Source organism: Pleurodeles waltl, chromosome 7 (assembly GCF_031143425.1).
Source record: "Pleurodeles waltl isolate 20211129_DDA chromosome 7, aPleWal1.hap1.20221129, whole genome shotgun sequence".
Classification (NCBI taxonomy): Eukaryota; Metazoa; Chordata; class Amphibia; order Caudata; family Salamandridae; genus Pleurodeles; species Pleurodeles waltl.
Window position 1 is genome coordinate 204,432,065 of NC_090446.1, and position 26,411 is coordinate 204,458,475.

Below are 26,411 nucleotides of genomic sequence, written 5' to 3' on the forward strand. Positions count from 1 at the left end.
GGCAACCTGGAGCAATTTTGCCCTCCTGGAGGGGCTCCATAACCTCTACTATATTTATAAGGGGGACAAGAGCGTACCAAAAAGCTATCGACTAGTAACCCTTATAGATTAAAGGGGCGGAATACTTCACAGGGACAATACTAGAGGAGCTCCTGACGTGGAGTACAGAGAGATCAATAATACTGCTTAACCAAACTGGTTTCTCAAAGTCTTCCAGTACAGTGACAAACATCATGGCCCTGACACTGCTAATTGATAAGGCTAAAGCATCCAACATGCAGGTTACATCTTTGCTTTAGCGATTTCAAAGCAGCTTTCGATCATGTGAATCGTGGTAAGCTCTGGAGCAGACTGGCCCATTGGGGGGGGGTGCCTCGCAATCTGCTGGACCTTTACCTCCATACTGCAGGTAAAGCTTGACAATGGCTCACTTCTCTCAAGACATATGCCGACGGCCAGGGGGATCAAGCAGGGGTGTGTTTTGGCACCCATCTCATTCAACCTCTTTTTGGCTGATCTGACACCGACACTTCGTGCCTGTAAATCTCATGCTTTAAGACTTTGAGACCTAATGTTGTCGAGCTTCCTGTACTCCGATGATGCAGTCTTGGTCAGCCACATACAGGTTGGTTTACAGCACCTTCTTACTACAATGCAACACTACTCTGAGGCAAATGGCCTAAATATCAACTTTCAGAAAAAAACGCACCATGGCGATTGGAAAAATCAATAGGAAATCACATGCATGGTTTTGGGTTGAGACACGACTTCAGTCTGCATCCGAATATAAATATCTGGGGGTAATTGTTGACAAGGAGAGCCAATTCGCTCAGAGAGCCAACTGGTAGAAGAGGCCACACCCTGGCAATCTCATTTAAGAACCTTAAGACTAAAACAAAGGGGTCATTGCTAACTCCTTTGATTTGCGTAATTCAAGCTAAACTGGTGCCAGCGATAACATATGGCAGCGAACCTCAGCGGGGTAGTGACAAGATTCTAGACAGCACCATTGGCAAAGCGCACAGGATCATATTCAGCCTGGCAAATTACTTTTAGTTACATTTATCTGGCACAGATCGCGCTGGAACTCAGTCTGTGAAGGTAGACCCTGGCAAGGCACGAAGCCTTCATAGTATGATGGGATAAAATCAGGAGGGCTCCATCCGATTGGCTTAACCATCTTCTTTGGCTAGAACTGCAACAAAGACTCTTCACCGGCCAGGTCTTACCTCACAAATTGCTTGTCTAGCGTGGGGGTGTGCCAACAATGAGAGCTCTCCACCAGCCATGCTGTGCTTAAAAAGCTGGTGTGGAAATCAATAAAGTCCCTGTCATTGTTGGAGGATAAAGCAGCATTAGCAAATAGGGCCCATGTTTGGATGACCCTGAATACTTATGGCACACTGCCCCCCACCAAGCATATTCCTGCTTAAGCTATTCACGTACACTCCAGGAACATTTCTTGAAATACCGCTTGTGTCTGCTTCTGTGCACACCGTACCTACCACCTTGTCAAAGAGATCCCCCTAGGACGACCTGCCGCTTATGCAGCACAGCCTTGGAAGATCTGTTGTGTTTACTGGGCATGTGCAAAGAACTTTCAGCTGAACTCAGACAGCTCCTAAAAGCGCACTTCAATTCGACAGGAATCCGTACTGAGGCAAGCTGTGCTGGCACGCTTAACCCCGGATGACCCACAACAGAACTGAAGCTTTGTACACTATCTTAATTTGGAAGCCAAAAGGATCTCAGAAAGGTCAGCACGAGCCTATGATTAAATCCTGCTGACTAAACTGCTCCCAATTTTGACCATCCTCAGCCGGCTGTTCCTCGAATGGGCATGTGCTTCAGTTGCAGGTTCCAGCTCCCTGTATGTGCGTGGCTAAGAGCCGGTCCTCGTATTCAGCTTTCTGCGGTTTAGCGGCTGGAGTTCCAAATTCTGTAACTTGGGGGAGCCGCACAGAGACAGTCATCTCCCCAATGGCCTGATGTCTTTCTTTTCAGATAATTACTCACTTCATGTATTTAAGGTTTTACTGACAGTTTATTACTTCTGTAAGAGTTTTATGAATTGGTATTTTTAACGTCTTTAGTCATATCATGGTTTGCTTTTAATTATGCACTGGTTTTAAATAACTATGCTAAATAAATAAATTAATTCATTAAGTCCACTCCAGCCAGGTACTCATTGGAAAAGATAAATGACTGCGTGTGAGTGACATGGGCCTCAGCCTTTGGCTAAGGAAGGCCTAAAGCTGTCTCCTTTCAGTCTAAATTTAAACACTGCAGCTGGACTGTTAAACTTCCGAAGTGAATCTGGAGTACTGCAATGGAAAATGCTCAACTAGATTTGTGCATTGATGCAATTGGCCATCTTCTATTCCTTCACTTTGTTACTTAGTGTGTTCAATATTTTTGTGACCAACCCATTAATTTTATCAATTAGTTTTATCTTTAACATCAATGGGTGCTTTCAGTGCATTTCAACTCATTTTCGATAACTTCCAGAATCATCAAGTGGAATGGCGGGGCCTTCAGAGCTAGGTCTTACACAGAAAAGGAACAGCCAGATTGTTCACCCAATGTATAGTAGAAGAACCCAATCTATCAAATTATTTAGGATTTCTTTATAATTCAACTATGTGGATACTTTTCATTTGCATCTGCGTATCCCCTAAAAATATACTCCTCTATTTAAGCATCAATGAGCCGCGAATACCATCAACCTTTAAACATAAATTTGCAAACAAAAATACTGGTTATAAATAAGGACTTGCAACGAGGTGGGCCCCAGGAAGAGGCAGCAAGACTACTGTGGCTAGGGCGGTGCAAAGCACTGGTAAGAGTTCTAAAGAACAAGTTACATACCTTTCGTAATGCCTTATCTAGTAGAGACAATATCTTGTTGCAGAATCCTTACTTTAGAATTTCCCCCGGGCGTCAGTCTGGATCCGGAGATTTTTCTTGAGCAGTACCCCTGTGGCCGTTAGGTGGCATCAATCGGCTCCACCTCTTATTCGACGCCGGATAGGATGTCGTGGATCCTATACAGGCGCCACCCTAGTGCAGAGTAATTGTCATGAGGTCCCTTTGGCCCTTACACTGGCACATTATTCTAGCTTAGGCCTGCAGCTTGTGCCCTTTTACCTAGATATATGGCATTTTTTTGTTTTATTATTTTAGCAAAAGCTCCATTCTAGTGAAGATGTTTTAATTATTTTATTAGTTGTTCTTTCGCACAGAATTCTGTTATTTATTTCTCCGCACAATATTTTCACCCTGTGCTTCACCCACGGCTGAACGAGCATACATCATGTCCTTAACTCTCATATGTAGAAATATAAGTTGTCATGGCAGTTTCTCATAACATCAGATGTATAATAAAACACTTCACTACCCTCTATAAGATAAAGGGGAATTCCAGCCAGCTGCCATCATGTGCTGCATTTAGACTTTGCAGTTTCTGCTGAGATCTGACGCCTCCTCTGCCTCTATGTGGAAAGACTCAGTAGCCCAACAGACCTCTTCTTCACCTACAAACACAAGTATGAGGAATGAGTTCCACCCAGGAGGCCTGATGGGCAGATTATGTCATACACTGCCATGCTTTTGTTTAGAATATTAGTGGTGTAGGTTGGGATTCTAGAACCATTATTGTGACAGTATGGTGGGACTTTAATACGTTTCACTTTCCTTGTCACTGCTTTGCTTTGTGTTTTTATTATCCTCATAATTGTAATACATGCCTTTTTACACAGCATGCAGTTGATTCAATAACACTTATTGAACCTAATCCTGCTTCTGCTTGTTTTTGCATGTGTGAGACATGTAACTGAGAGAAAGGGGTAAGATCTGTCCCACCATGGTTTCCCAGAGAAATCTAAGATGTCATGCGAAGGGCTGGCTCAAATCACCTTTACTCTTGGGTACTGGTGGGGTGCTGCTAGCTGGCCTGAAGGATTAGGCTGACAGCTGTCACACGGCACAAGCTCATACTCAGACCCCCCACACGGCGCAGGCTCAGTCACCCGCACTTGGTGGTGCTGCCGCCCAAATCCAGCAGTCTTGTTATCATAACGGGAGTCTTTATGACATGGTGCCTCCAACGTTGGTTAGGCACTGAATTACGGACCTCCCAGGTATCTCAGTCTCATTACATGCTGAAGACACCAAGGCCCATATTTATACTTTTTTAGCGCCGCATTTGCATTTTGACGCAAAAACAGCGCAAACTTGCAAAATACAATTGTATTTTGTAAGTTTGTGCCGTTTTTGCGTCAAAAAGCAGCGCAAATGCGGCACTAAAAAAGTATAAATATGGGCCCAAATTACCTTATTTTGAGACGTCCGTGGTAGGAGGGATCCTCCTCAGCTAGGATAGGATAGGAAGCAGTTATTTATCACTGTAGGTTGGTCAAACATGAACCTTTAAAAGGATCAAATCCCTGTTGGTGTCCCCATCTCTGAACTATACAACTTTGAAACATCTAAATATGGTGGAACCCCAAGGGGCTGTAATTACAGCAAACATGAGGCCTCCCATCACAAATCATTTAATAAATGATGGCCTCATGGAGAAGGGAGGAGCAAACACATTTGTAGTTGAGGCAAATCCAGCATATAGAACTGCATTTTTTAACTCTTGTTAGAGCAGGTGTCTTAACCAGAAATTGAGTGTTTATGTATTTTGAATAATGAATTTTGTAGAAAATAACAGAAGAATAATGCAAGCATTTCAAAATGTGACCTCTGAGAAAGGCCACCAATGTTCACGAAATGTACTAATACTTTTGAAATACTGAAAATATATTAGATTAATGTTGTAATATGTCATATTAAGGGTTATGAAGTATGCTTTAGCATTATTAATTGTAGGCCTTAACTTAGCAAGTGTATTGGCCTAGTTTGCCAGGCCTTATGCAGAAGCTGTATTTATAAGCGGTTAATAAAAAAAATGCTGACAGAGTGAACTAAACTGTGAAATGTCCAATGTCTTGTTAAAAGTGCTTAACCGGAGCTTTCTGTGAGAACCAACGAACAGGAGATGATGTATCTAGCAATGTAACAAATCGTGTGTAATGTGTGTAAGATGTACTTTTCCAGGACACGAACAAAGAAGACACTGACTGGAGATGAAGATGCAACAAATTGTTACCGGACGAGCCGGATGATGAGGACATTGTAAAGTGGACCAATCAACTTTGTGACGGGCAAAATATCCGAATTCATAGATTTGGTATAGAAATAATATTGGGAAGTGTATAAATGTACGATTAAACTGACCAATAGGGAATTAGGGGATAGTTTAGGTGTCTGATATAACAACGCGACTGAGGAGAATTGTTCAGACCAGATTTTGAGATCTAGAGTGACTTTGAAAGAAGAAGCGACTTTAGGAGAGATCTGAGATGGTCATTGGGCTCATACTCTGACCGAGAGCCTGATGTTTTGATGATCCATTGATGAGCTGAGGACGAAGACTGATCCTGCTTGCTGTCCCATACCGTGGATAGGCATATATGACAAAATGTGACTGTTATGCATTTTATGCCTTTTCTTTCTAGGTACCAACTGTGTGGCTTTGATAAGACCCATAGCTAGATGTTTATCCTAAATTTGTGTTCTAAATTGTTTTGCATGAAGCCCAACATGCTGATGCTAATCTGATGTTCTCAAATTAATTTAACTGATGAATACAAGGACTAATGATTGACGAGTTATCTTGCTGAATTCTATCTATGTGATTACTTTGTTGCAGTTAACTCTGCTATTGATATGCAGCGTAACCTTAGAATGTGTTGAGATTCAAGCTTTGATTAGATTGCGTTTCTTCTGCCATTTTGGTCAACCAGTATTGTTCTTATAGGTGTTCCATTTGATTTTGAGATTAATCTACATGACTTTAGCATTGTTATTTTAAGGGAAATAAACTTACTTAACTTTTACTAAAGGTGTGGTTATTCATGGCTGAAAGGTCATGGTGCATGACATTCACTGACTCCATTGATTACTAATGACTGATTATTGTGAATTGATTTGTTCCTGTACTGGAGCAATAGTGAGAACATCTTAAACAAGTCAAAAGGTTAATCAACCTATTCGCGTCCCCTTATAAGTTTACTTATTAAGGTTTGACGCGCTAACAGTTATGGTAGCAGACTGATGGGTAGTCTCTTTAGGAGCTCGCCGTAGACGTCTGATACGGAGTGACAGGTGTTAACAGTTGTGGTAGAGAGACCTTTAGGAGTTTACCATAGGTGATTACGGTTATGTTATTAGTTTGAAGTTGGTTCTTTTGAGAATTCAGTATTTTTTAGATTCTGGATTTTATTTTAAAATGATAATTGGAGAGAAAATGATATTCCCTTAAGCCCAGAAATGACTCTCAGATCCGGATAGTGGTGTTGGGTATGTTCCTGGCGTTCTAGTGAGAGTGAGTGATATAGGTTGCGCTTGCACAGCTTATGCAAATTGCAGGTGAATTGTGACGTATTTGAGAATTTCCGGAGTTTGCGTACTCCAAATGAAGTTTTAGTAGGTGTGTGCGTACTCCGCAGTATGAGAGTAGGGAAGTCGAACTTCACGTGTGTGGCACTTTGTGCTCAAAAATTGTCCACGTGGTTGTTGATGTATGGACCCTGCGTGGTCCAAGACTTTTGAATATATATTGAAAAGTGTATGAGACACTTGGTTATATGTTGTAATTTGTCTGGTTTAGTAGGTTGATCGGCGTGGTCAACAAGTCAGTGTGCGAGTTAAAGTGGGCGAGAGGAAATTTCAAATTAGATTTGGAGAGTCCTATGTGCACCAGGACAGACCCATTGATCAGTTGAGAGTAAAATTTGCGGATTGAATTTTGCTTGCAAATCCGAAGACCGAGATAGAGGAATAGCTGCATGCGCAAAAAGGGCCATCAGTGAAAATCCGTAAGGTTTCTGAAGCAATTGCGTTACCTTTCATGTAGTAAACCAGCAGATTTGTTTTTGGTATTTGATTAGTGCTCACACTATTTTGCATTAGTTTTGGGTGGATTGGAGTTTAGGAGGACAAGCCGCAAGACTTTTTCAGCCGCAGAGTGTGAGTGTGACGCCATTGGAGCTGCGCTGGGATAGGTTGGTTAGTGAAAAGGGTCGTGCACGGATTGGCAGCAGTCGGAGAGGCAATTGGTTGAGAATGTGGGTGAAAGGAATCTTGGGATTAAAAGTCATTTCCTGATTTGATTAGAACAAAAGTAGAAAAGATGAAGTTTTTCAAGGCGTTGAAAAGTGCCCTGAGGGGGAGGTACTTACATTAGAGTGAGTGTAAGAAAGCCTACCCCGCCAGAGAATACACCAGCTTACATCGTAGAGGAAGAGAGGTGTCATGCCATGTCCTTAGCTAAAGTAATGGTGCAAGTTGACAGACAAAAATGGGAGTTTAGTGTTTCCTGAAAATGGAACGTTTAATTTGAGGATTTTGTAGCAATTACGGATGGCACTATATGAACCCAAGCCCCTTCCGAGACCAGCACAGTTTGAGGCGTTAAAAGTTTGGGAGCTGGTAGGTAGACAGCAACAGCAATTAAAATTCGAGAGAAGAAGGGTAGATTTTTAGCGGAGGCTAAATGGGATTGGGAGCAGAAAAGATAGAGATCAGAGACTTAGCTGGAAGCAACTTTACTCCCTGCAATTGCAACGGAGAATGAGACGGAAGGAAAGAAAGCGACTAGAAAGACTAATAGATGTCCATCTGAGAGTAAGGAAGCTAGAATGTCTTCTGTAGTGGAGGAAGAATCAGATGCCGAAGATCTTGTTACACAGATAATGAGAGACCGACCACCACCATATACGATGCATGAGTGGTCTGAGTATTAGTGCTGATCCAACAGCCCCGGGACAGGGACAGGGAGTCCGGTACAGGCTTAATGCCAACGTGAGACAGAGTGCAGTGCAAAGTAGCCCCAATGTGTTGACTGCTCCTGTAGTTCAGACACAGATGCAGCCGCAACAGATAGAGAATTTATCCTGATGTGCCTATTCTAGAGACGACTTCGAACTTAGTGGTGCCTACGGAGCAGGTGGTTCCAAGACCAACGCTGGTCCAGACAGAGCCGAATCTGATTTTGTTGCCCCAAGTGCAGCCACAGGTAGTGCCAAGATTTACGCCATTGACCGGGACAGTCAGACTTGACTCGAGTAATGAATCAGAGTATGGGAGTTACTCCCCCACAGAGTATAGGTGCCAGAGCAGCCCCGGGTGCTATATCAATGCATATTACTGTTGGTCCAGCAGTACCATTATTTGCACAAAAGAAAACACTTATGACTTAACAGGGAGAAATGCCTCAAAGTTTAATGAGGAGGGGACCAAGTCATCGGGTTCGGGTAGTTTCTTGCATGGGTCAGACTTTTGATGGATCAAGATCATTGTTAGATCTTAGTCCACTAAGTCTACTAAGTCTACCAGATGTTGTGACTGAACCAAATGCAGGTCGGAGCTTGAAATTGACACTGCAGACACTGAATACAGTGGTACAGCAGGTGCCACCGGTCCTAGCGAGTAACATTTTGTTACAGGGACTGACAGCTCAGCAGTTGACTGAATGGTTAGACAAGCTGAACACCCCTACAGAATGCTTTCAAAGGCGAGGAGCAGTTGAATTGTGTCAGATTAAGAATGGAAGCAGGTGAACTAGTTGAAGGAACAATGGGGGGTGAATAGATTAGAGTCCTACACAGAAGCAGAGTTGAGATACTGATGCCCAACGATTACAAGAGACGTGGGCAAGGTACATTAGAGATTAGCAGAAAAACATGACTTAGAAATTGAGAAAACAAAACATTTGAAGAGAAGTTACAGATTAGATTTTGAGGCAAAGGATTTTGAACAGATGAGGTCAGACGGAATGAAGGCGCACCTTAAAGAACTATTGCAGAGTGCTCAGGTTTGGGGCGCCTTAGAGAAGTGGGAAGGCAGATGGGTAGAGAAAAGAGACAAGAGGAAAAGAGATTCTCTAGAAGTGACTGAGAATGTACTACAGGACAAGGATAAGGTGAAGATTTTACCAATGAGGGAAATTCAAGGGGGAAATTTTGTTCATGTTCCTTGGAGTAGGAGTGAGAGTGATATTCTGTCATTCACAAATGATTATCCAAAACTGATAGAAAAGCCAGTAGAGTGGTATCAGCAGACAGACCGGTTCGTGAAACTTGCAAAATGTTTGTGGGAGGACTTGAACACCTTATAGGAGATAGTGGTTCCAGCCGACTTATGGGTCGAGTGTAAGAGGACTGTAGACTGGCCATCAAGTGAACCGGACAGAGTGGGGCAGTCACTTTAACAATGAAGTGATAAACTGCTATGTGCAACATTGAACTTTGAGCAGAAGTTGCATTGTAGTTACCACCTTGAAGCATCAAGACTAGTGGAGCAGATGAATGGTACTTTAAGTCAAGAATTGCAAAAATGTGTGCAGCTACAGATTTGAAATGGCCTGATGCATTGCCTTTGGTGTTGATGTCAATGAGAAACACACCTGATCGGAAGACAGGACTGTCGCCCCATGAGATCCTTATGGGGAGAGCAATGAGATTGCCAGCAGTACCATCCAATGCACTTCTCAACATTACAGATATGGTGATGGATTACGGCAAAGGTCTGGCTGATGTAGTCCGCTCTTTCTCAGCAGATGGAGGCCACCACACTGCCACCGATCCATGCCCCAAGGTGCAACCTGAGAGCTGGAGACTGGGTTGTTGTCCAAAAGCATGTGAGGAAGACATGTTTGGAGCCTCATTCGAAGGGACTGTACCAGGTGGTCCTGACAACTACGACAGCTGTGAAGTGTGCTGGAATCCAGAACTGGATTCACGCAAGTCAAACGAAGAAAGTGGCATGCCCACTGGATCATGAAGAAGCGTTATTGAGAGTACCAACAACTGACAGACAAAACTCAGAGCCAGAAGGAAAACAAAGAGGAACTGAGCTTGAGGACGGTTCAGTTACTCCTGTGAGAGACGACGGTGGAGACTTCCATTAGCGTATCGGAGAACCTCTCTCAACTGAAGCAACAGGAGAACCTAGTCAAGAGAGGGTTCTCCCAGAAGCAGACAATTCTGAGAGACAAACAGAGAAATGGTCAGACACAGAAGGGGAAGTAGTTGAGGTGGATCAAACTAAAGGTGATCTCACTCCTCCTGAACCGGTTGCAGGTCGGTCAAGAGAAAACACCACAGAGAAGGGAAAGGGTTGGAGTTCAGTCTTAAAGAAAATACTGACAAAAGGTTCACTGAAAGGAGAAAAATGGCTGAAATCGCAAGTGGAGAAAAGGAAAGAGGTAGTTGTCGAACCAACTATAGAGGAATAAGTAGATACTACGAGAAAAGAAGAATTAAGTGAAGCAGAGCTGAATGGTGATCGGAAGTTGAAAAGAAAGAATAGCAAGTCGAAGATACGCAGGTCCTGAATGGCCGTGTGCAACTAGAATTCATGTCATTTTGTTTGGATAGAGAAGTTCCAAGTCAATATTTTGTGGTGACGTGAAGAAGATTGGAGAACTGAACTATTGAAACAATCTGAGAGAATTAATTTTTGAGAAAGACTGTTGAAAGTAACCGGAAAAGACATTGATAACCTGATTTGACTTTAGTAACCTGATTTTGACAAGCTGCTAACTGATTTTGACAAGGAAAGAGGGTTCCTGGAACGAGACTGAACTGCTGAAAGAAGAGTTGATTATTTTTGAATTTCGATTTTTGCTGCGAGTTTTCCTAAACTTACTTCTGTTTTCTGATTCTTTACAGATCACGGCTGATTTAGATAAACAGGTTAGAGAGGCTAGGCGCTGTAAATATATGAGCATTGGTTTGGCAATTGTGTGTGGGATATTGTTTATGGTATTGATTGTGGGCATGTCTGTTCTTGATGTGAAATTAGCCCAACCATACTTCTGCTTCTGAGACGATTACTGCACTAATGGCATTAGAGAAGTTTAAGTCAGATGGGAAATATTTGCATGACTATACTAATACACAGGGAGAAATTTCTTCTAATGTTTTCTATCGCTTATTGAGTGGATATGTTGAGCCAATGGATGCAAAGGACTGTCTTGGGTGTATGCAGATTCCTTCATCAGTCGAGGGTGGAGTCACCTATCATAGCTTACCGTTAAGCTAGGGAATAAATTGTAGTCTGCTATTAACAAGGTTTTATAACCAGGAGTATATTCATTATTTCTATTCTAACCATGATCTTGTGTTTTCGTTTGGTCCCATCATTAGGTATTAGAGTAGAGCAGCTAAGGATAATGACAGTGTTAGAGGATTCTTTGAACCTACTTTTGACGTTTGGTATAGCATATGTCCATAAGAATAACCTGACATGCTTGCTTACACCTTTAGAGAAGAGCTTCTTAGATCATACTGATGACAGGAGAAAGGCGCTAAAAGAGAAATTAGAAAAAGGCTTAGAGAAAAGGACTTACAAGAATGATTATGCTTATAATGCGATTAAAACGCAAGGGAAATTAGCTTTAGATGCACTACATGTAGGGAAGCTTTGTATATACAGGACTAAGTCGCGCACTGACACTATTTGTGGGTACAAGTGAATGCAGGCATGTGTTTTTGTTTGAGTAAATGGACATTTATGCTGAATGGGCAGGACCCTGCAATTCCGGGGATATATTATATTTGTGGACTTAATACTTATTACCGTCTTCCAAGAGGATTGTATGGAACATGTTATTTGGGGATAGTTTTCCCAAAGATTTACCAGATGGAGGATTTGAGAAAGGTTTCCGAAAGTGACTGGCTTACCTCATAAGAGACAGACGAGGGAGTCCTCTTCTGCTATAGTGGGAGATAGGTTTGGTGCGGTGATTCCTTCAGTGGGAGTCATCCTGCATTCGATTAAGATTTGAAAGTTGTCTACTATTGTGGATAACAAGATGATAAATTTTTCAGGGGCGATATTTCTGATAGTTACTGAATTAGCTAGGGATAGAGCTATGACTCTTTTAGCGTAGGATGGTGGAGTCTGTAAAATGATTAACTCTAGGCATTGTTGCTCGTATATTCCAGACAATAGTAAAGAGATTAAAGATTTAGGGGGTTATTACAACTTTGGAGGAGGTGTTAATCCGTCCCCAAAGTGACGGATATACCACCAGCCGTATTACGAGTTCCATAGGATATAATGGACTCGTAATACGGCTGGTGGTATATCCGTCACTTTACCATCACTTTTGGGACGGATTAACACCTCCTCCAAAGTTGTAATAACCCCCTTAGTTACTAATCTGACTAAGCAAGTAGTGATTTGAAAGAACAAGTTGTTTGGGAAAATGTTGGCAAAGGCTTTGCTTCAGAGGGAAATTGGCTCAGCAATATTTGGAATGGGGTACTATTGAAAATATTACAGGGAATTTTAATTGTCGTGGTTTGTCTTTTACATAATTTGCATAATCCCCATATTTGTAAAAGGATTAAATTGAAGAAGTCTGAGAATAATCAGAGGAGGGAAGAAAAGAAAAGGGAAATAATTTACAGGGCAAATTCAAGGAGAAGACAACATTTTGAGGAAATTGAATTATAAAATTGTGGGTGGCAATTGGTGTGATGACATTTACTCATCAGAGAAGGGATTGTTGGAGAAGGTGTCTTAACCAGAAATTAATAAGTGTTTATGTATTTTGAATAATGAATTTTGTAGAAAATGAATAGCGTAGAGAAAAATAACGCATGCATGTGAAAATATGACCTCGGAGAATGGCCCTCAATGTTCACCAAATGTACTAATTAATGATAAATACTTATGAAATATTGAAAATGTATTAGATTAATGTAGTAATATGTCATATTAAGGGTTATGAAGTATGCTTTAGCTTGGTTAATTGTAGGACTTAAGTTAGCGACTGTCTTGGCCAAGTTTTGCCAGGCGTCATGCAGAAGCTGTATTTCTTAGCGGTTGAAAAAAAAAAAAAAAGGCCGACAGAGTGAACTCAACTGTGAAATGTCCATTGTCTTGTTAAAAGTCCTTAACCGGAGCTTACTGTGAGAACCAACGAACAGGAGATAATGTTTCTGGCAATGTAACAAATTGTGTTTAATGTGTGCGAGATGTACTTTCCCAGGATGCGAACAATGAAGACACTGACTGGAGATGAAGATGCAACAAAATTGCTACCTGATGAGCCGGATGAGGAGGACATCGTAAAGTGGACCAATCAAATTCATGTGAAGAGCAAATTATAATTCATGGATTTGGTATGGAAATATTATTGGGTAGTGTATAAACGTACAATTAACTGACCAATAGGGAATTAGGGGATAGTTTAGGTGAATGATATAACAATGCGACTGAGGAGAATTGTTCAGACCAGATTTTGAGATCTAGAGCGACTGAGAGAAGAGACTTTAGAAGCGATTTGAGATTGTCATTGAGGTCATATTCTGAGAGCCCGATGTTTAGCTGATCGCTTGATGATCTGAGGACAAAATCTGATTCTGCTTGCTGACCCCTGGATAGGTACATATGACGAAATGTGACACTTATGCATTTTATGCCTTTTCTTTCTAGGTAACAACAGTGCAGTTATGATAAGACCCATACTAGATGTTTTTCCTAAATTTGTGTTCTAAATTGTTTTGCATGAAGCCCCACATGCTGATGCTAATCTGATGTTCTCAAATTATTTTAACTGACGAATACAGGGACTAATGATTGACGAATTATCTTGCTGAATTCTATCTACGTGATTACTTTGTTGCAGTTGACTGCTATTGATATGCACTGTAACCTTAGAATGTGTTGTGATTCAAGCTTTGATTAGATTGCGTTTCTTCCGCCGTTTTGGTCAACCAGTATTGTTCTTATATGCGTTCCATTTGATTTTTTTCTATACATGACTTTAGCACTGTTATTATAAGGGAAATAAACTTACTAAACTTTTACTAAAGGTGTGGTTATTCATGGCTGAAAGGTAATGGAGCATGACATATACTGATTCCATTGATGTTCTTGATTACTAATGACTGTTGATTATTGTGAATTCATTATTTGTTCCTTTACTGGAGCTATGGTGTTAACATCTTAAATGAGTCAAAAGGTTCATCGACCTATTCGCGTTTCCTTGTAAGTTTACTTATTAAGGATCAACGCACTAACATTCTTAGATCACTCTTCAAGCAGAGTATGGGAACACGCACACTTTATCAATACACTCTTGCTAACGTACAATAAATAGCATATGCACATTTAGATATACATTTATCTTATCAAGAACACCAAAATGGGCCTGATAATGCCCTATCACACGTTGCATAAAATGTTAAACTAGGTCCTTTGAGTAATGAAGGTCCAAAATGGCCACATTTACACCACATCCTAATGCTAATACAGTGGAGGTAGCAGAAGTACGCCTCCTGTATAATAGTTTAGTCCAAGTATGTAGACACTTAATACAGTTTGTGATGCAAACATTAAATACTGCCCCAGCAAGGGCTGCTCCAGGGCAAACACAGTCAAAGCAGGCATTAACCCTGCAACAGTGCATTCGATCATGAGTAAGATACCCACCAAATGAAGAAATTCAGTTTTGGTTCACACAAAAAATAAGCGCTTTGGAAGCAGTGTTTCCCCACATGTGACCCCAAGATAAACATAGGACTCACAATGTGCTTGACATTAGGGATGGTTCCCTCAGTGGATAACTGCGCCACATGGGGTGCAATATTTGCTGCACTCTACACTACTGCACACAATAAACAGACATGTGAATCTTCCGGAAGTGTTGAAACAAATTCAAGATGAATATGGGGCTGCCACTGCCCTAGACCTGGGGTTGCAGTTGATTGGCAATTTTGAGATGGTGTCCACAATAATATTAAGCAACCTTTAAGGGGAAGCAGTAGCTCTGGCAGTAGGCCAGCAGCTCCCAGGTGCTCCTGCACTGGATAAGCAGCGCGTGCTGCTAAACAAATAATTGATGAAGCCTATTCTAGCATAGGTCGGGACAGATTGGGAGCCAGACCAAGTAAACCACAGCTACATGGTAAATCCAATAAGGATTCTACCAAGCAAGCACCACAAGGTTCTAAAAAAAAAAAAAAAAAAAAAAAGGTATAAACAAAAACAAAATAAACGTAATGTAAAATAGAGAGAAGCGCCAGGTGCAGAGACCTCTGAAAAGCACTACAATTTAAGTAAGGGAGATAGCGGGAAAACTCCTGATCAATCTATTGATACACGCCAATCTCGGTCCTTTCAGGACTCACCAGATAAATTCAGTGAGAGAGGTGAGTGTTCTGAACAACAACAACTAAGTGAAATTGAGAAAAGATCATCAACGTTCCTCTGAACCTTCCATTACAAAAAAGAAAAAAGAGAAACCTCAACAGAAACCAGTTTGAAAAGAAAAACAGCAGCTATCTTGGCCCGAAATGCATTGCATGTTTGAGAGCCGTAATGAAGAACAGGAAGTGAGCAGTGACTCTACTAGACAGCACGGCAGAGATCACAACAGTTCACCGGAATCTTCAAGAGCTTCTGCACGTGACAGCAACTAATAACTATTTAGAAGTCAAAACTGCAGATATGCCCCACCCTCCCACCCCCAATTAGAGTTTACATGTTGAAATTGCAACTCCAAGCAGACAGAGTACAGTCAGAGTAATATTCTGGGAAAATTGACATTGCTCTATGATATTCTATTGGCAGAAATGGATTGGCCAACAAAATGTGCTCGCAAACTTCTGCTGGGGGAAAAGAGTTGATTATGCTTCTTTCTCACCTCTCGATATCGGGGATTAAGAGAAGCTTATGCAGCAGAGTGGGCATTGGTGCAAGCTCCCGCGCTGTATTGCAATCAAGTGGGAAGGCTAAAGACACTCCCTACCAAATAATACCTATTCAATCACAACCACAACCACAACCTCAACACCCTATTAAACAAGAAGCTAAACCACCAGTGAGAGAAATACACAACTTGAGTACCAGGGTGTAATGGAGCTCTGTGTCTCACCAATGAACAACCCCTTCATTTCCCGTAGCTAAGCCGGACCATTCTTATAGAATAGTCTTAGATTAAAGTTGGTTAAATAGTCATACACGCACATTTGTCATTCTAAATCCACACAGCACTGATTAACAGATTATAGCGCACAAACAAATACAAAACAACCTTGGACATTTCCAATGGGTTTTTCTGCCAAAATATAGTGTCTGAAAGCATTGATCTAACATCATTTAGTACATTAGGCTCGCAAAGAAAATTTTGTAGCTTCCCACAGGGGTACAATAACAGTCCTGGACTGTTCCCAGCCTAACATCCATTTTACTTGACATTGACCCCCCGAGGGGTCAATGATGATCTCATAAAACACTTAAGACGGGTATCCAAAATAGGCTACAAAAAAATAAAAAATAAACCACTAAACTTTGCCTCAGTGTCCTGTTCTTGGGATACGAGTTATCTGGTGAGGGAAAGAGCCCGGCGCGGAACTTTCTATAAAAATGTGCAGATTTACAACTACCAAACCCTATTAAAAAGCTGGAATTGTTATTGGTCTTTTTCAACTTTGGCAGAACTTAAATTCTAGCCTGTGCACAAAGCATAAAACCATTGTATGATTTAATACGCCCAAAATTTCCAAGTAAATGTTGGGCAGTTTAACGCATAAGCGTTCTGAAAGCATTGTGCAGCAGGACAAGCTTTAAGCAAAACATTTACACAACTGTGATAACAAAAACTTGGTCATCAGAGTAATTGCTGGTGCCATCGGATTCACCTATCTAACATTCAATACGGTGATACTGTACCTATAGCATACAAATCACACCTGTACCCAATAGCTTAACACCGCTTTGCTCCCTCTGAAAAAATTCTGATTGCTGTTTAGACGGATGATATTAAAGAGAGACTTCTGGCCCAGGAGAAACACATTGTTATAACCCCATTCCAGCCCTCAAGGCTTACAGAAGCCAGTGTCCCAAATGCTAAAGCATTACATCCATGCCAGATTCAATGGGCAATGTCTCTCACTGCAACTGATGTAGATTATGTTTTTGACCCAGATCTTCACACACTAGAGTTTTTCCAATACGAATTTGAATACCCAGTACTAACTAACACCTTGCCTCTAGATCAGTTTCAAATGATAATTTATACTGATAGTTCAGCACAACCAGCAGCAGACACAAAACAACAGTACTCCACAGCCTGTGTGGCTAAGAGTGGGGTCATGAAGGATGGCATATTTCTTCCTCAAAACACGTACATGCATACCCTAGGGGACTGCACTGCACACGTGGCAGAGCTCAAGGCTCTGGTATGGTTACTGGAACATATGGATCCAGAACAACTAACACTAATAGTGTGTCATCTGTACTACTGTGTCCAGTCCTTTAATGAAGATCTGCAATAATGGTGCCAAAATAGGTTCAGAGAGTCAAGAGGGAACACCATTAAAGACAGATTATTGTGAGGGGAAAGTAGCAGATTTGAAAGAAATGCTACCCAATGCCCACATAGTTCATACATTGGGTCATCATTGTGTAGTGATACATATTTCAGGAAATACCCTGGCTGATGAAACAGCCAAGTAAACAGTAGCCACAGCTTCTGTTGCAGCAATTACTCATTCACGAACAAGGCTGGATGATGAAACACTGGCTACTGTGAAAACTTCGGCTGAAAGCAAGCCCTTGACAAAAGGTGTATTTCTCCCTCTTCCCCCCAACCAAATATTCCGGTCACAAGTGCCCAGAACACTGCCACTGTAACAATACCAAGATAGGGTTGTTGGGTGATCCCTAACCAAAATCAGAGACCAAAAGGTGCTGCTGGCTAGCCTGAAGGGTTAGGCCGACAGCTGTCACATCGCGCAGGCTCAGATTCAGTCCCTCGTGCTAGGTACTGCCACCCAAATCCAGCAGTCTCAATACCATAACGGGAGTCTTTAAGACACCATGAAGAACACTAACCAATGGTGCGTCAAAACTAGGGCCCTGAAAGGGAGTACCTGCCCTTAGAAACCAGTTTGCAGGGATGGAAGAATGGTTGAGACGAAGGAATCTGCTACTAGATATTGTCGCTACCAGTTGAGACATTACCAATCAGATAGCGACACCTAGTTGCAAACTCCTTACCTAAGAACAAACAGATATGCAAGCAATGCCATCCCCAGAGTCGGGAATGCGAACTAAGATCATACTAGAAAGTCCTGCAGGACCTAACGTGAAAAGTGCCCGTCCCTACGGACCTGACTGTCCAAGGCAATAGTGTTTAGTAAATAAGTGCAGAGATGCCCACGCTGCCACCTGACAGATGTCAAGGACTGGAACTCCGCATACAAACGCAGTGGTCTCAATTGTACCTCTGGTAGAATGAGCATGCAAACACAAAGTGTTGCTTCTTAGTCTTAGCGTAGCACATTTTGATTCAGAGTATGACCCATGTTCAAATGGTTCTCGTCTGCACCCACAAGAGTTTATCATCCACCGGGACCTCTTAGGTACGATCAAGGTACAATGGCAACACTCTTTCTGGGTCCAGGCTGTGGAGTCTCTCTTCTTGCGTGGTGCATAAAAAGTAGGCAAGGTGATGGATTGGACCTACATGAAAGGACGGAACCACTTTTGGCAGAAAGGAGGCACTAGTGCGAAGCGCCACTTTGTCAGGATAGATGGAAAAATAGGTCGGCTTGGATGATAATGCCTGCAAGCTCACTCACCCCTGCCGGTAGACTTCTCACTTAGATGCAATGGTCACAAGGAAGGCTGTTTTCAAAGAGGACAATTGTCGAGGGGCTCAAAAGGAGCGCACGTGAGAACAGTCAAAACTAAACTCAAGTCCCATTGGGGCATAATGTACGGAGTAGGACAAAACATGTGTAAGACTGTTAAGGAACCCATTTACGATAGGGTACTTAAAGAAAGTTGATCAGGCAACCTCAAAAAAAGGATAAATTGCAGACAAATAACCTTTGAGCGTGCCCATAGCAGAGCCCTGCTGGGCCAAAGTAAGCATAAACAACAGAACCTGAGAAAGAGGGGCAAAAAGGTGTTCAGACTTCTGTGCACCATGCCACACATTTCTTCCAATGAGAGGCGTATAGATTATGTTACAGACTTCAGGGAGAAGGTCAAAAGCAGTCTAGTGTTGCTGCTCAATCTCCACACAAGAAGGAAGAGACTGGACAGGCTCAGGGCAAGAACATTCTCCTGCTACTGTGACAGAAGATCCTCCCAAATAGGACAGTCTGGCCAAACTCAGTAGCTCGAGATACCAGACTCTCTGTGCCCAGTCAGGAGCCACAATGATTACTTGAGCCCGGTCATTCTTGATCTTCTTGAGAACTCTGGGTAGAAGTGGTATGGGCAGAGAGGCATACAGGAGAGGCCTGAGTTTCACCGAGCAACTGCACCCTTGGAAACTCCAACGTTCAATACTGCTGACAGTGCATGTCGTCTGTGGAGGCAAACAGATCTAAGAAAGACTCTTCCCACTGCTGGTAGAGACCCTGTGCAAGCTCCAGATGGAGACGCCATTTGTGATCAGCCAAGCATAGTTGGCTGAGTTGGTCCACTCAGGCGTTTAGAGAGCTTGCCAGATTTTGAACAACCAGGAAAATGTCCTGGTGTTCCAGCCATGTCCAGGGGCACTGAGTCTCCTGACAAACAGTCCACAACCCCACCCTGCCAGCTTGTTGCAGTACCACACGGCAGTGGTGTTGTCTGTGAACACCTGCACTACTTTCCCCTTAAGAGGGAAGACATTTTTCAATGCTAGCCGTATCACACAGAACTGTGTGCACTCCGGACTCCAAAAGAGACCAGACCATTTCTGAACTCCGCCTCTCCCAGATGACCGCCCCATCCCTGAGTGACACATCTGTCACTGCTATCAGAGCTGGTTGGGGAAGGGAGTGGGATCTGCCTTCGACCCAATAGCAGTTCCCTCCGAAATCTGGACCATGTTAGAGATTACCCTGATGCTGCGCACACTGGAGTACCAGGTCCCTCTGCAGAGCCCACATGTCATCTGGCAGGATGCAAGAGTCCATGAGGCCCAGCAGCTTTAAAATCATTCTTACTGAAATCCAGGATAGAGGCTGAAACATCGGTAGCATAGCCTGAATATCCTGGATTCGTCACTCAGGAGGATAACCTTGAAACTCCACTGTGTCCAGAACAGTCCTGATGAAAGGAAGCGTCTAAGAGAGAGTCAGGTGTGACTTTGGCATGTTTATAGTGAACCTCAGCGAAAGCAGGTCTGCTGTAGTCTGAAAGTGGGAGATGTCAGCCTGGGGCAAACCCACCTTCAACAACCAGTCGAGATAGGGGAAGAATGAAATTCCTGATCTGGGCAGATAAGCTGCGACCATCGCCATCACCTTGGTGAACACCCGAGGGGCACTGGTAAGGCCAAAGGGTAGTATGGTCAACTGAAAGGAACAACTGTGGGCAGGCAGGACAGGAATGTGGAAATGGGCGTCCTGAAGTCCAAAAGCTACTGTCCAGTCTCCTGGGTCCATGGAATTTAACTTCTATTTGAACTTCTCCCTCCTGAGGAAGAGATTGAGGGGCCAAAGGTATAGGATAGGGTGGAAGCCCTTGTCCTTCTGGGTACCAGGAAGTAGCGTGATAGCAAACACAACCTACTTCTGGCATAGAAACCCTTTCTATGGCTCCCTTGGAAAAAAGAACCAACGTCAGCGTGCAATATATAGGAACCTATAGACACGGAGCCGATCGATGCCACTTAAGGGCACGCAGGGGTGTTGCTTGAGTAAAATCTCTCGATCCAGACTGACTCCTGGGTAACATTCTAAGGTAAGGAATCTGCACTAGATGTCTCTATCAGACACAAGCCACTACAAGTCCTGTTCTAGGCAACCAGCCCCCCACAGAACTCAGTAATTAATTAAAACAAAAGGAGTCATTTCTGAAATTAATAGTAAGCAATTTGCTCCTGTTGTGATAAAGTATCACTCAATGTCAAAAATAAAAATGCTAAACCCCAGCCATGACAGTTTGGCAGCTCTTAATCTGGCCGGGATTAAGACTTTACAATGAATCAACACATCACCATCAGCTTGAATGGCGGCTTTGGCATCTTACATATGACTTTACAACACAAATGACTGTGGTCATCAATCAACAGTGCACAATAAATCACTTTCCTGAGGAAATTGTCACGCCTTCCGCAGGGACAAATTCTAACTGTACGTGCCTGTTAAGCCTATAATTGCTAAAGCAAGTTCCATTTCAAAGCAATCCTCAGACAACATGAAACCCTTGTGAAAGCCTGTTACGACATTGTCTGGAGCCCTTTTGACCTTAAGGATATTAATAGATCTATACCACTGGAGTGACCAACCCATGCATTAAAGTGAACCAGGCTTAGGCAATTTGAGGGGACTATAGGAGAGTCTGCACTGTACAAATATTTGTGTATTGTTTGTTAACATCAGGGTACTTTGACTGCAGTCAACCTATGGATCAAGAAACATGTGAGCCACCAACGCAAAGTACTAGAAACTGTATAGCAGACAGAGGCTTGCATAGACACCATCACTGAGTGAGGGGAAAAGGAATATAGAAGTGGCCAAATGGTATGCTTTAAGAATAAGAAGCCGTAAAAATGATTTGCATTTGCTCTTAATTAGCCCCCTACCACTATTCATTTAACCCCAAACGACTGTCCCTAACAAACGACCAGCCGGTGAGTAAAGTTAGCAGCCACAGACTACATAACTTACACAAAAGCTCAAAAGAAGGACAACTGCAAAGTACGGGATAATACATTTCATGTTTTTCAAGGAAGAGAAAATACAATTTGACTGCATACGTATTACTAAATTTAAATTCAAGTGCTATTATCTACATTCAGAGAAATCAAAATAGGCAATGAACCTTCTGTGGCCAAACACTAAAGGTAAAAACCTTAGAGGACAGGTCAACTAAATAGCACACTATACAATGTTGTTGAATTAATTTCTTACATGCATAGACGTTAGCGTATGGGTAGTAAGCCGTGGCAAACATTAAAGCACGCTGGCATGCAAAGCCTGCCTCTGCAGTGAGTGCGCCCCATGGTCGACAATGGAAATACTAGCACAGAAGGGTAGCCATAAACTAATTCCCGAACCTAAAACAATAGTTGTCACTCTCCAGCACATCATGTCCAGATCATACAGCAAAGACAACAGCCTCTCCTTCATGCTGCCCTTTTCTGGTCCACCATGTACCACTGCAACCACAACTGTATTGTGTTTGTACAGCTCCCTCTTGTGCCGTCATTGAGGAAGAAAGAGGACTTGAGTCGGACTAGACAGATGACGGACGGTAGAGATTAAGATCCAACAGCGAACTGCCCTTCCGCAGAGCTGCAATCTTGGCGTAAATTATTTTTTCAAGACTGGCTTGATACCGAGAATAAGCGCGTTTGATTACAGTTTTCAGTCAGAGGTCATTAGGAGGCTCTACAACATATTTCAAAGTACATTCTTCTTATATTTGCTTTTTGAAATGTGTAATTATGGGAAATATACATTTTTGTACTGGCCAGGACATTAAAATAGCTGTCATACCGGTAAACAAGCCGGCGCCGTGCAAAAGAAAAGAAAGGCGCGCAGCTGTCATGCTGAAATATAAAGATCGGTCGTATGCGTGCATTAGGGAAACTGAAAACATAACAAATCGTAGAAATCCATGCTGATGTTGGGAGGCTAACAGAGTACAACAATATTAAAAGAAGCAGTTGTGTGACCTTTGAATACGTGTTCAGTCATAAGTACTCGAGATGGCCAAGAACCCCAAAAAATAATTGGTTGAAGCTTTCACTACACACCCATGTCCCAACAGGAAATAAAGAAATAAATAGCAGCAGACAGAGCACCAAGCACCAAAGTGGAACAATAGCAGTGGTTAGGCGCTGCACCCCAGGCGTTAGACAAAAAGGCGCTACAAAAGGAGAAAGAAGAATAGCCCAAGTTACCAATAAAAAAGCCAATGGACAAGGATGCAAGCCCACAGAATGAATACAGCATGCCTCGAGAGACAGCGCATGCATTGCCTAGTCTAAACCTAAAAAACAGGATTCCACAATCAGTACTTAACAGGCTGCAATATTTTACAAGAAAAAAAAAAAAACCTTTACAATTTAAAAAAGTTACTATTTCATTTTATACACACTAGCCAGGCTGTTTTCTAGTGTATATCTGGCTTGACATTAAAGGACTGTTTACCCCAGATTCATAAACTGAACTAAAACTAAAGCCACTAACAGAGTGGAATAATAAATAATTATTTAGGGAATCAAGATATGATAAATCACTTATGCTTACTGGGATATACTATAGTCTATAGCAATACGGGCAAATCAGCAATCCTTGACATTACTCATTTCTTGCGTAAAAGTCACTAGTGGATCTTGGGAGATGACAACTTAAATGGTATCTGCCTTACAGGACCCCGACAAGCTCGTAACATGGCCAACTACAAAAAAAAGGCGGTTAAAACTGGTTTCAAATGTATGAACATAATAAATAACATCACACCTACTCACCAAGGCTTGTAGGGTATAGTAAAAACACTTAGATCTACCACACAAACGGGATTGGTGTGAGTGAATTGTCCAGTTTCACTTTTCCTTGATTTGTTTTCTTTTAAATAACTCTGGTAATCAAACCAGGCGGCCTGCATCCAACTGCTGAGCATACATTAGAATCCAAAGAGCACTGCTGTGGAAGCACATAATTTGATACCAGGGATAACAAAAACAGGCTAAGTGTCTGCCCCTTGCAGCAACTTTTAAATACGCCATATAGCTGGAGGTGTCATGTAGGCTCCTAGAAAATACACATGGGATGTATCTGGGCTGAGAAGTCCCATAAACGGCTCATACTAAATATTATAAAAAGATTGGTTTTAAAGCAGAACCAAATTATATTGCAGGTTGACTAAAATATGCTACGGAAATCTGATTGTTGGCATAACATGGCAGCCTTCTTGGCAGTATTATTTCCCTATTTTGTCAATTTAACAAGCATTAACACGGTCTGTGCAAATGATTAATTTTATTAGTTCCTCTTGAACAGTAGTTCCTCTTGAATTTTAAATGCAATAATCGGACACAACCATGTCCGTTACTCTAAGCAAATCGTCTCCGATATTTCAAAGAACATTACTTTTGATCTGTTGGAGCAAGTTATTTTTGTTGAAATCTGATAACTGAGCAGAATGAGTTTGGATATACGGCAATTGCAGGGATGCCTGAACAGAGTTATAAACAACCTTTAAGTGTTCTCCTTTAACAAAATGAGTAACAAAGTAACACATGTTATCGTTACTTTCTAAACAATCTCCAAAGACCAACTTGGAGGATCAGGGAGATCTGCTTGTAAGGGATCCTAGGACAAGCTCTGGAGAAGAAATATTAGTCTCGGTATCAGTCCCAAAGCCACAGAATCGACCTATAAATACCTGCAATCTAGCAACTCAATTTAGATTTTATCAAATAGCACAAAACTTTTTAATGAGGTTTCAAAATATAATTGACAAACTTTGTGATTTCATTAGAAGGTTTACAATCATTTGGGTTTGTTATTGCAATCACATTGGCATAAATACTTTAAAGGCATGCAGACAGGTTTATTGCAGAATGACTCGATAAAAAAAAAAAAAACTGTAACATGTATTTGAAACTGATGGGAAAAGAAAAAAAAGGGAGTTGATTGGGATTAACAGGGAGACAAATTTAGGATTCTGATCTCTGCCCTCTTTTCCATTCAAGAGACTACTTTGTGTGACTTTAGTCAGCATTCCTGTTCCCATCTCTTAGTCCCTTAAAAGGAAGAAGCCTAATGACATGGTGTTCGTTCAGATCTTTCAACTTCACAATAATATGCATTGCAAAATGTTGGGCTTATGTTTTTGAAATACAGGCACTTCACTTGACACAGGTGAAACTAAGGCAAGCCACTAGTTCAGTGGAGCTTTAACAAATCTTTTAAGACAGGATCATTAGGCAAAAAGTCGTTTTTGTTGCCATCCAGTTTCATATGGGCCCAGACAGTTTTATGTTAAAATAATTGCCAGCTTTAAGGGCTATAATATTTTCCACATAACTGTGTGAATACTTGGAGGCTTACCTGATACATTGACAGAGGCTCCTCCATCTATTATGCCACTGTTGGGCCGAACACAGTACCTGCGAGGAGCTGTAGTCTTCACTTTAAAACATACATTTGTATCAAGAGGGTTTGAGAGCTTCAGGGTTGTGGTGACAACATCTGTAAAGGGGCCTACAATATTAAGAAAAAACACAATTACCATTTGTAGAGATTTCATAAGCTCAGATATGAACAGAATTAAAAAATATTAACACATTAACAATACTCCTTACACAATTACCTTAAGGAACATTATGCAGATAAACATGAAAGTATCCAAAGTTTAGCATGAATTCAATTAATACATTCATTGAGTTACTTCGCAAAAATGCAACCGCCCCATAAACACACACCCAAATGCCTATGGTTAATTTTTACTGAAAGGCTGAGATTCACGATAGTCTGCAAAGCTCCCATACCAGCATCCACTGTGGGTATCTAGTTAAGTATAAGCACATCTTAATAAAGTTAATTGTTTGAAGAAGGCAGAGGCGTTGAAACACCCCTTCAGTATTTTAAGTGTGTGTGGTATGGTTGTGCCTTGTCTGCCCTCCACTTCAACCTCAATGATCTGGTGAATAGGCCAAACGAAAATTCTACTTACTGACTGTTCACACATCCTACTTTACCGTATGTACTAGTTGTTAGAAGTCTATAACAATCAAATGTGTGAGAGGTGAGTGAGCTCTTTCTACTATACCAACATGGTCAGGCCTGAAATATGAAGAGAGCCCATTGGTGTGAAGATAGTGATGAATGAATAAAGTCCAGTCTATGCAAGAAGCTATTTGTGGAGAATATGCTAATACCCAATAACATATTTTGATGATGGCATTTAGTATAGCATCTAATGAAATGTGGACTCAGAGCGCTAAACAGAACTAAGAATTTACTGTCCTGATTTTAAAGGGTAAGATGTGCGATATTAATATCCAACAAGACTACCCAGGAAAACACTGCAGGCTTCCAAGAGACATGAAAAGTGCTACATAAATACCAATACAACCCAATGTCGCTAAAATTCAGTCATTCGTCCTTATACATAAACTGCACTGTCATGTATTCGTTTAAGCTACTCCTGTATTCGTACACCACAACCAGCATATAACTCTAGACTGAAAATGAATCCATTGAGTAACAGAACACTTGGCTGCTCTACGCCACTGAGCTCAACAGAAGCCTACAAACCTACATAGCACAGAACCAGAGCCACCTGACCACGCAGACGTCTAACATTGTGTGCTGCTGCATGATGTG

The 26,411-nt window shown here is 41.8% G+C and overlaps 1 protein-coding gene across 1 annotated transcript in view; it reads right to left on the minus strand.

Moving 5' to 3' along the window:
- The window catches only part of VAPB (VAMP associated protein B and C), a 316,279-nt gene that overhangs the window by 193,741 nt on the left and 96,127 nt on the right, over positions 1-26,411 (minus strand). The window contains exon 2 of the mRNA XM_069243578.1: positions 25,134-25,286. Coding sequence (XP_069099679.1) covers positions 25,134-25,286 — 153 coding nt within the window. The remainder of the gene's footprint in view (positions 1-25,133; positions 25,287-26,411) is intronic.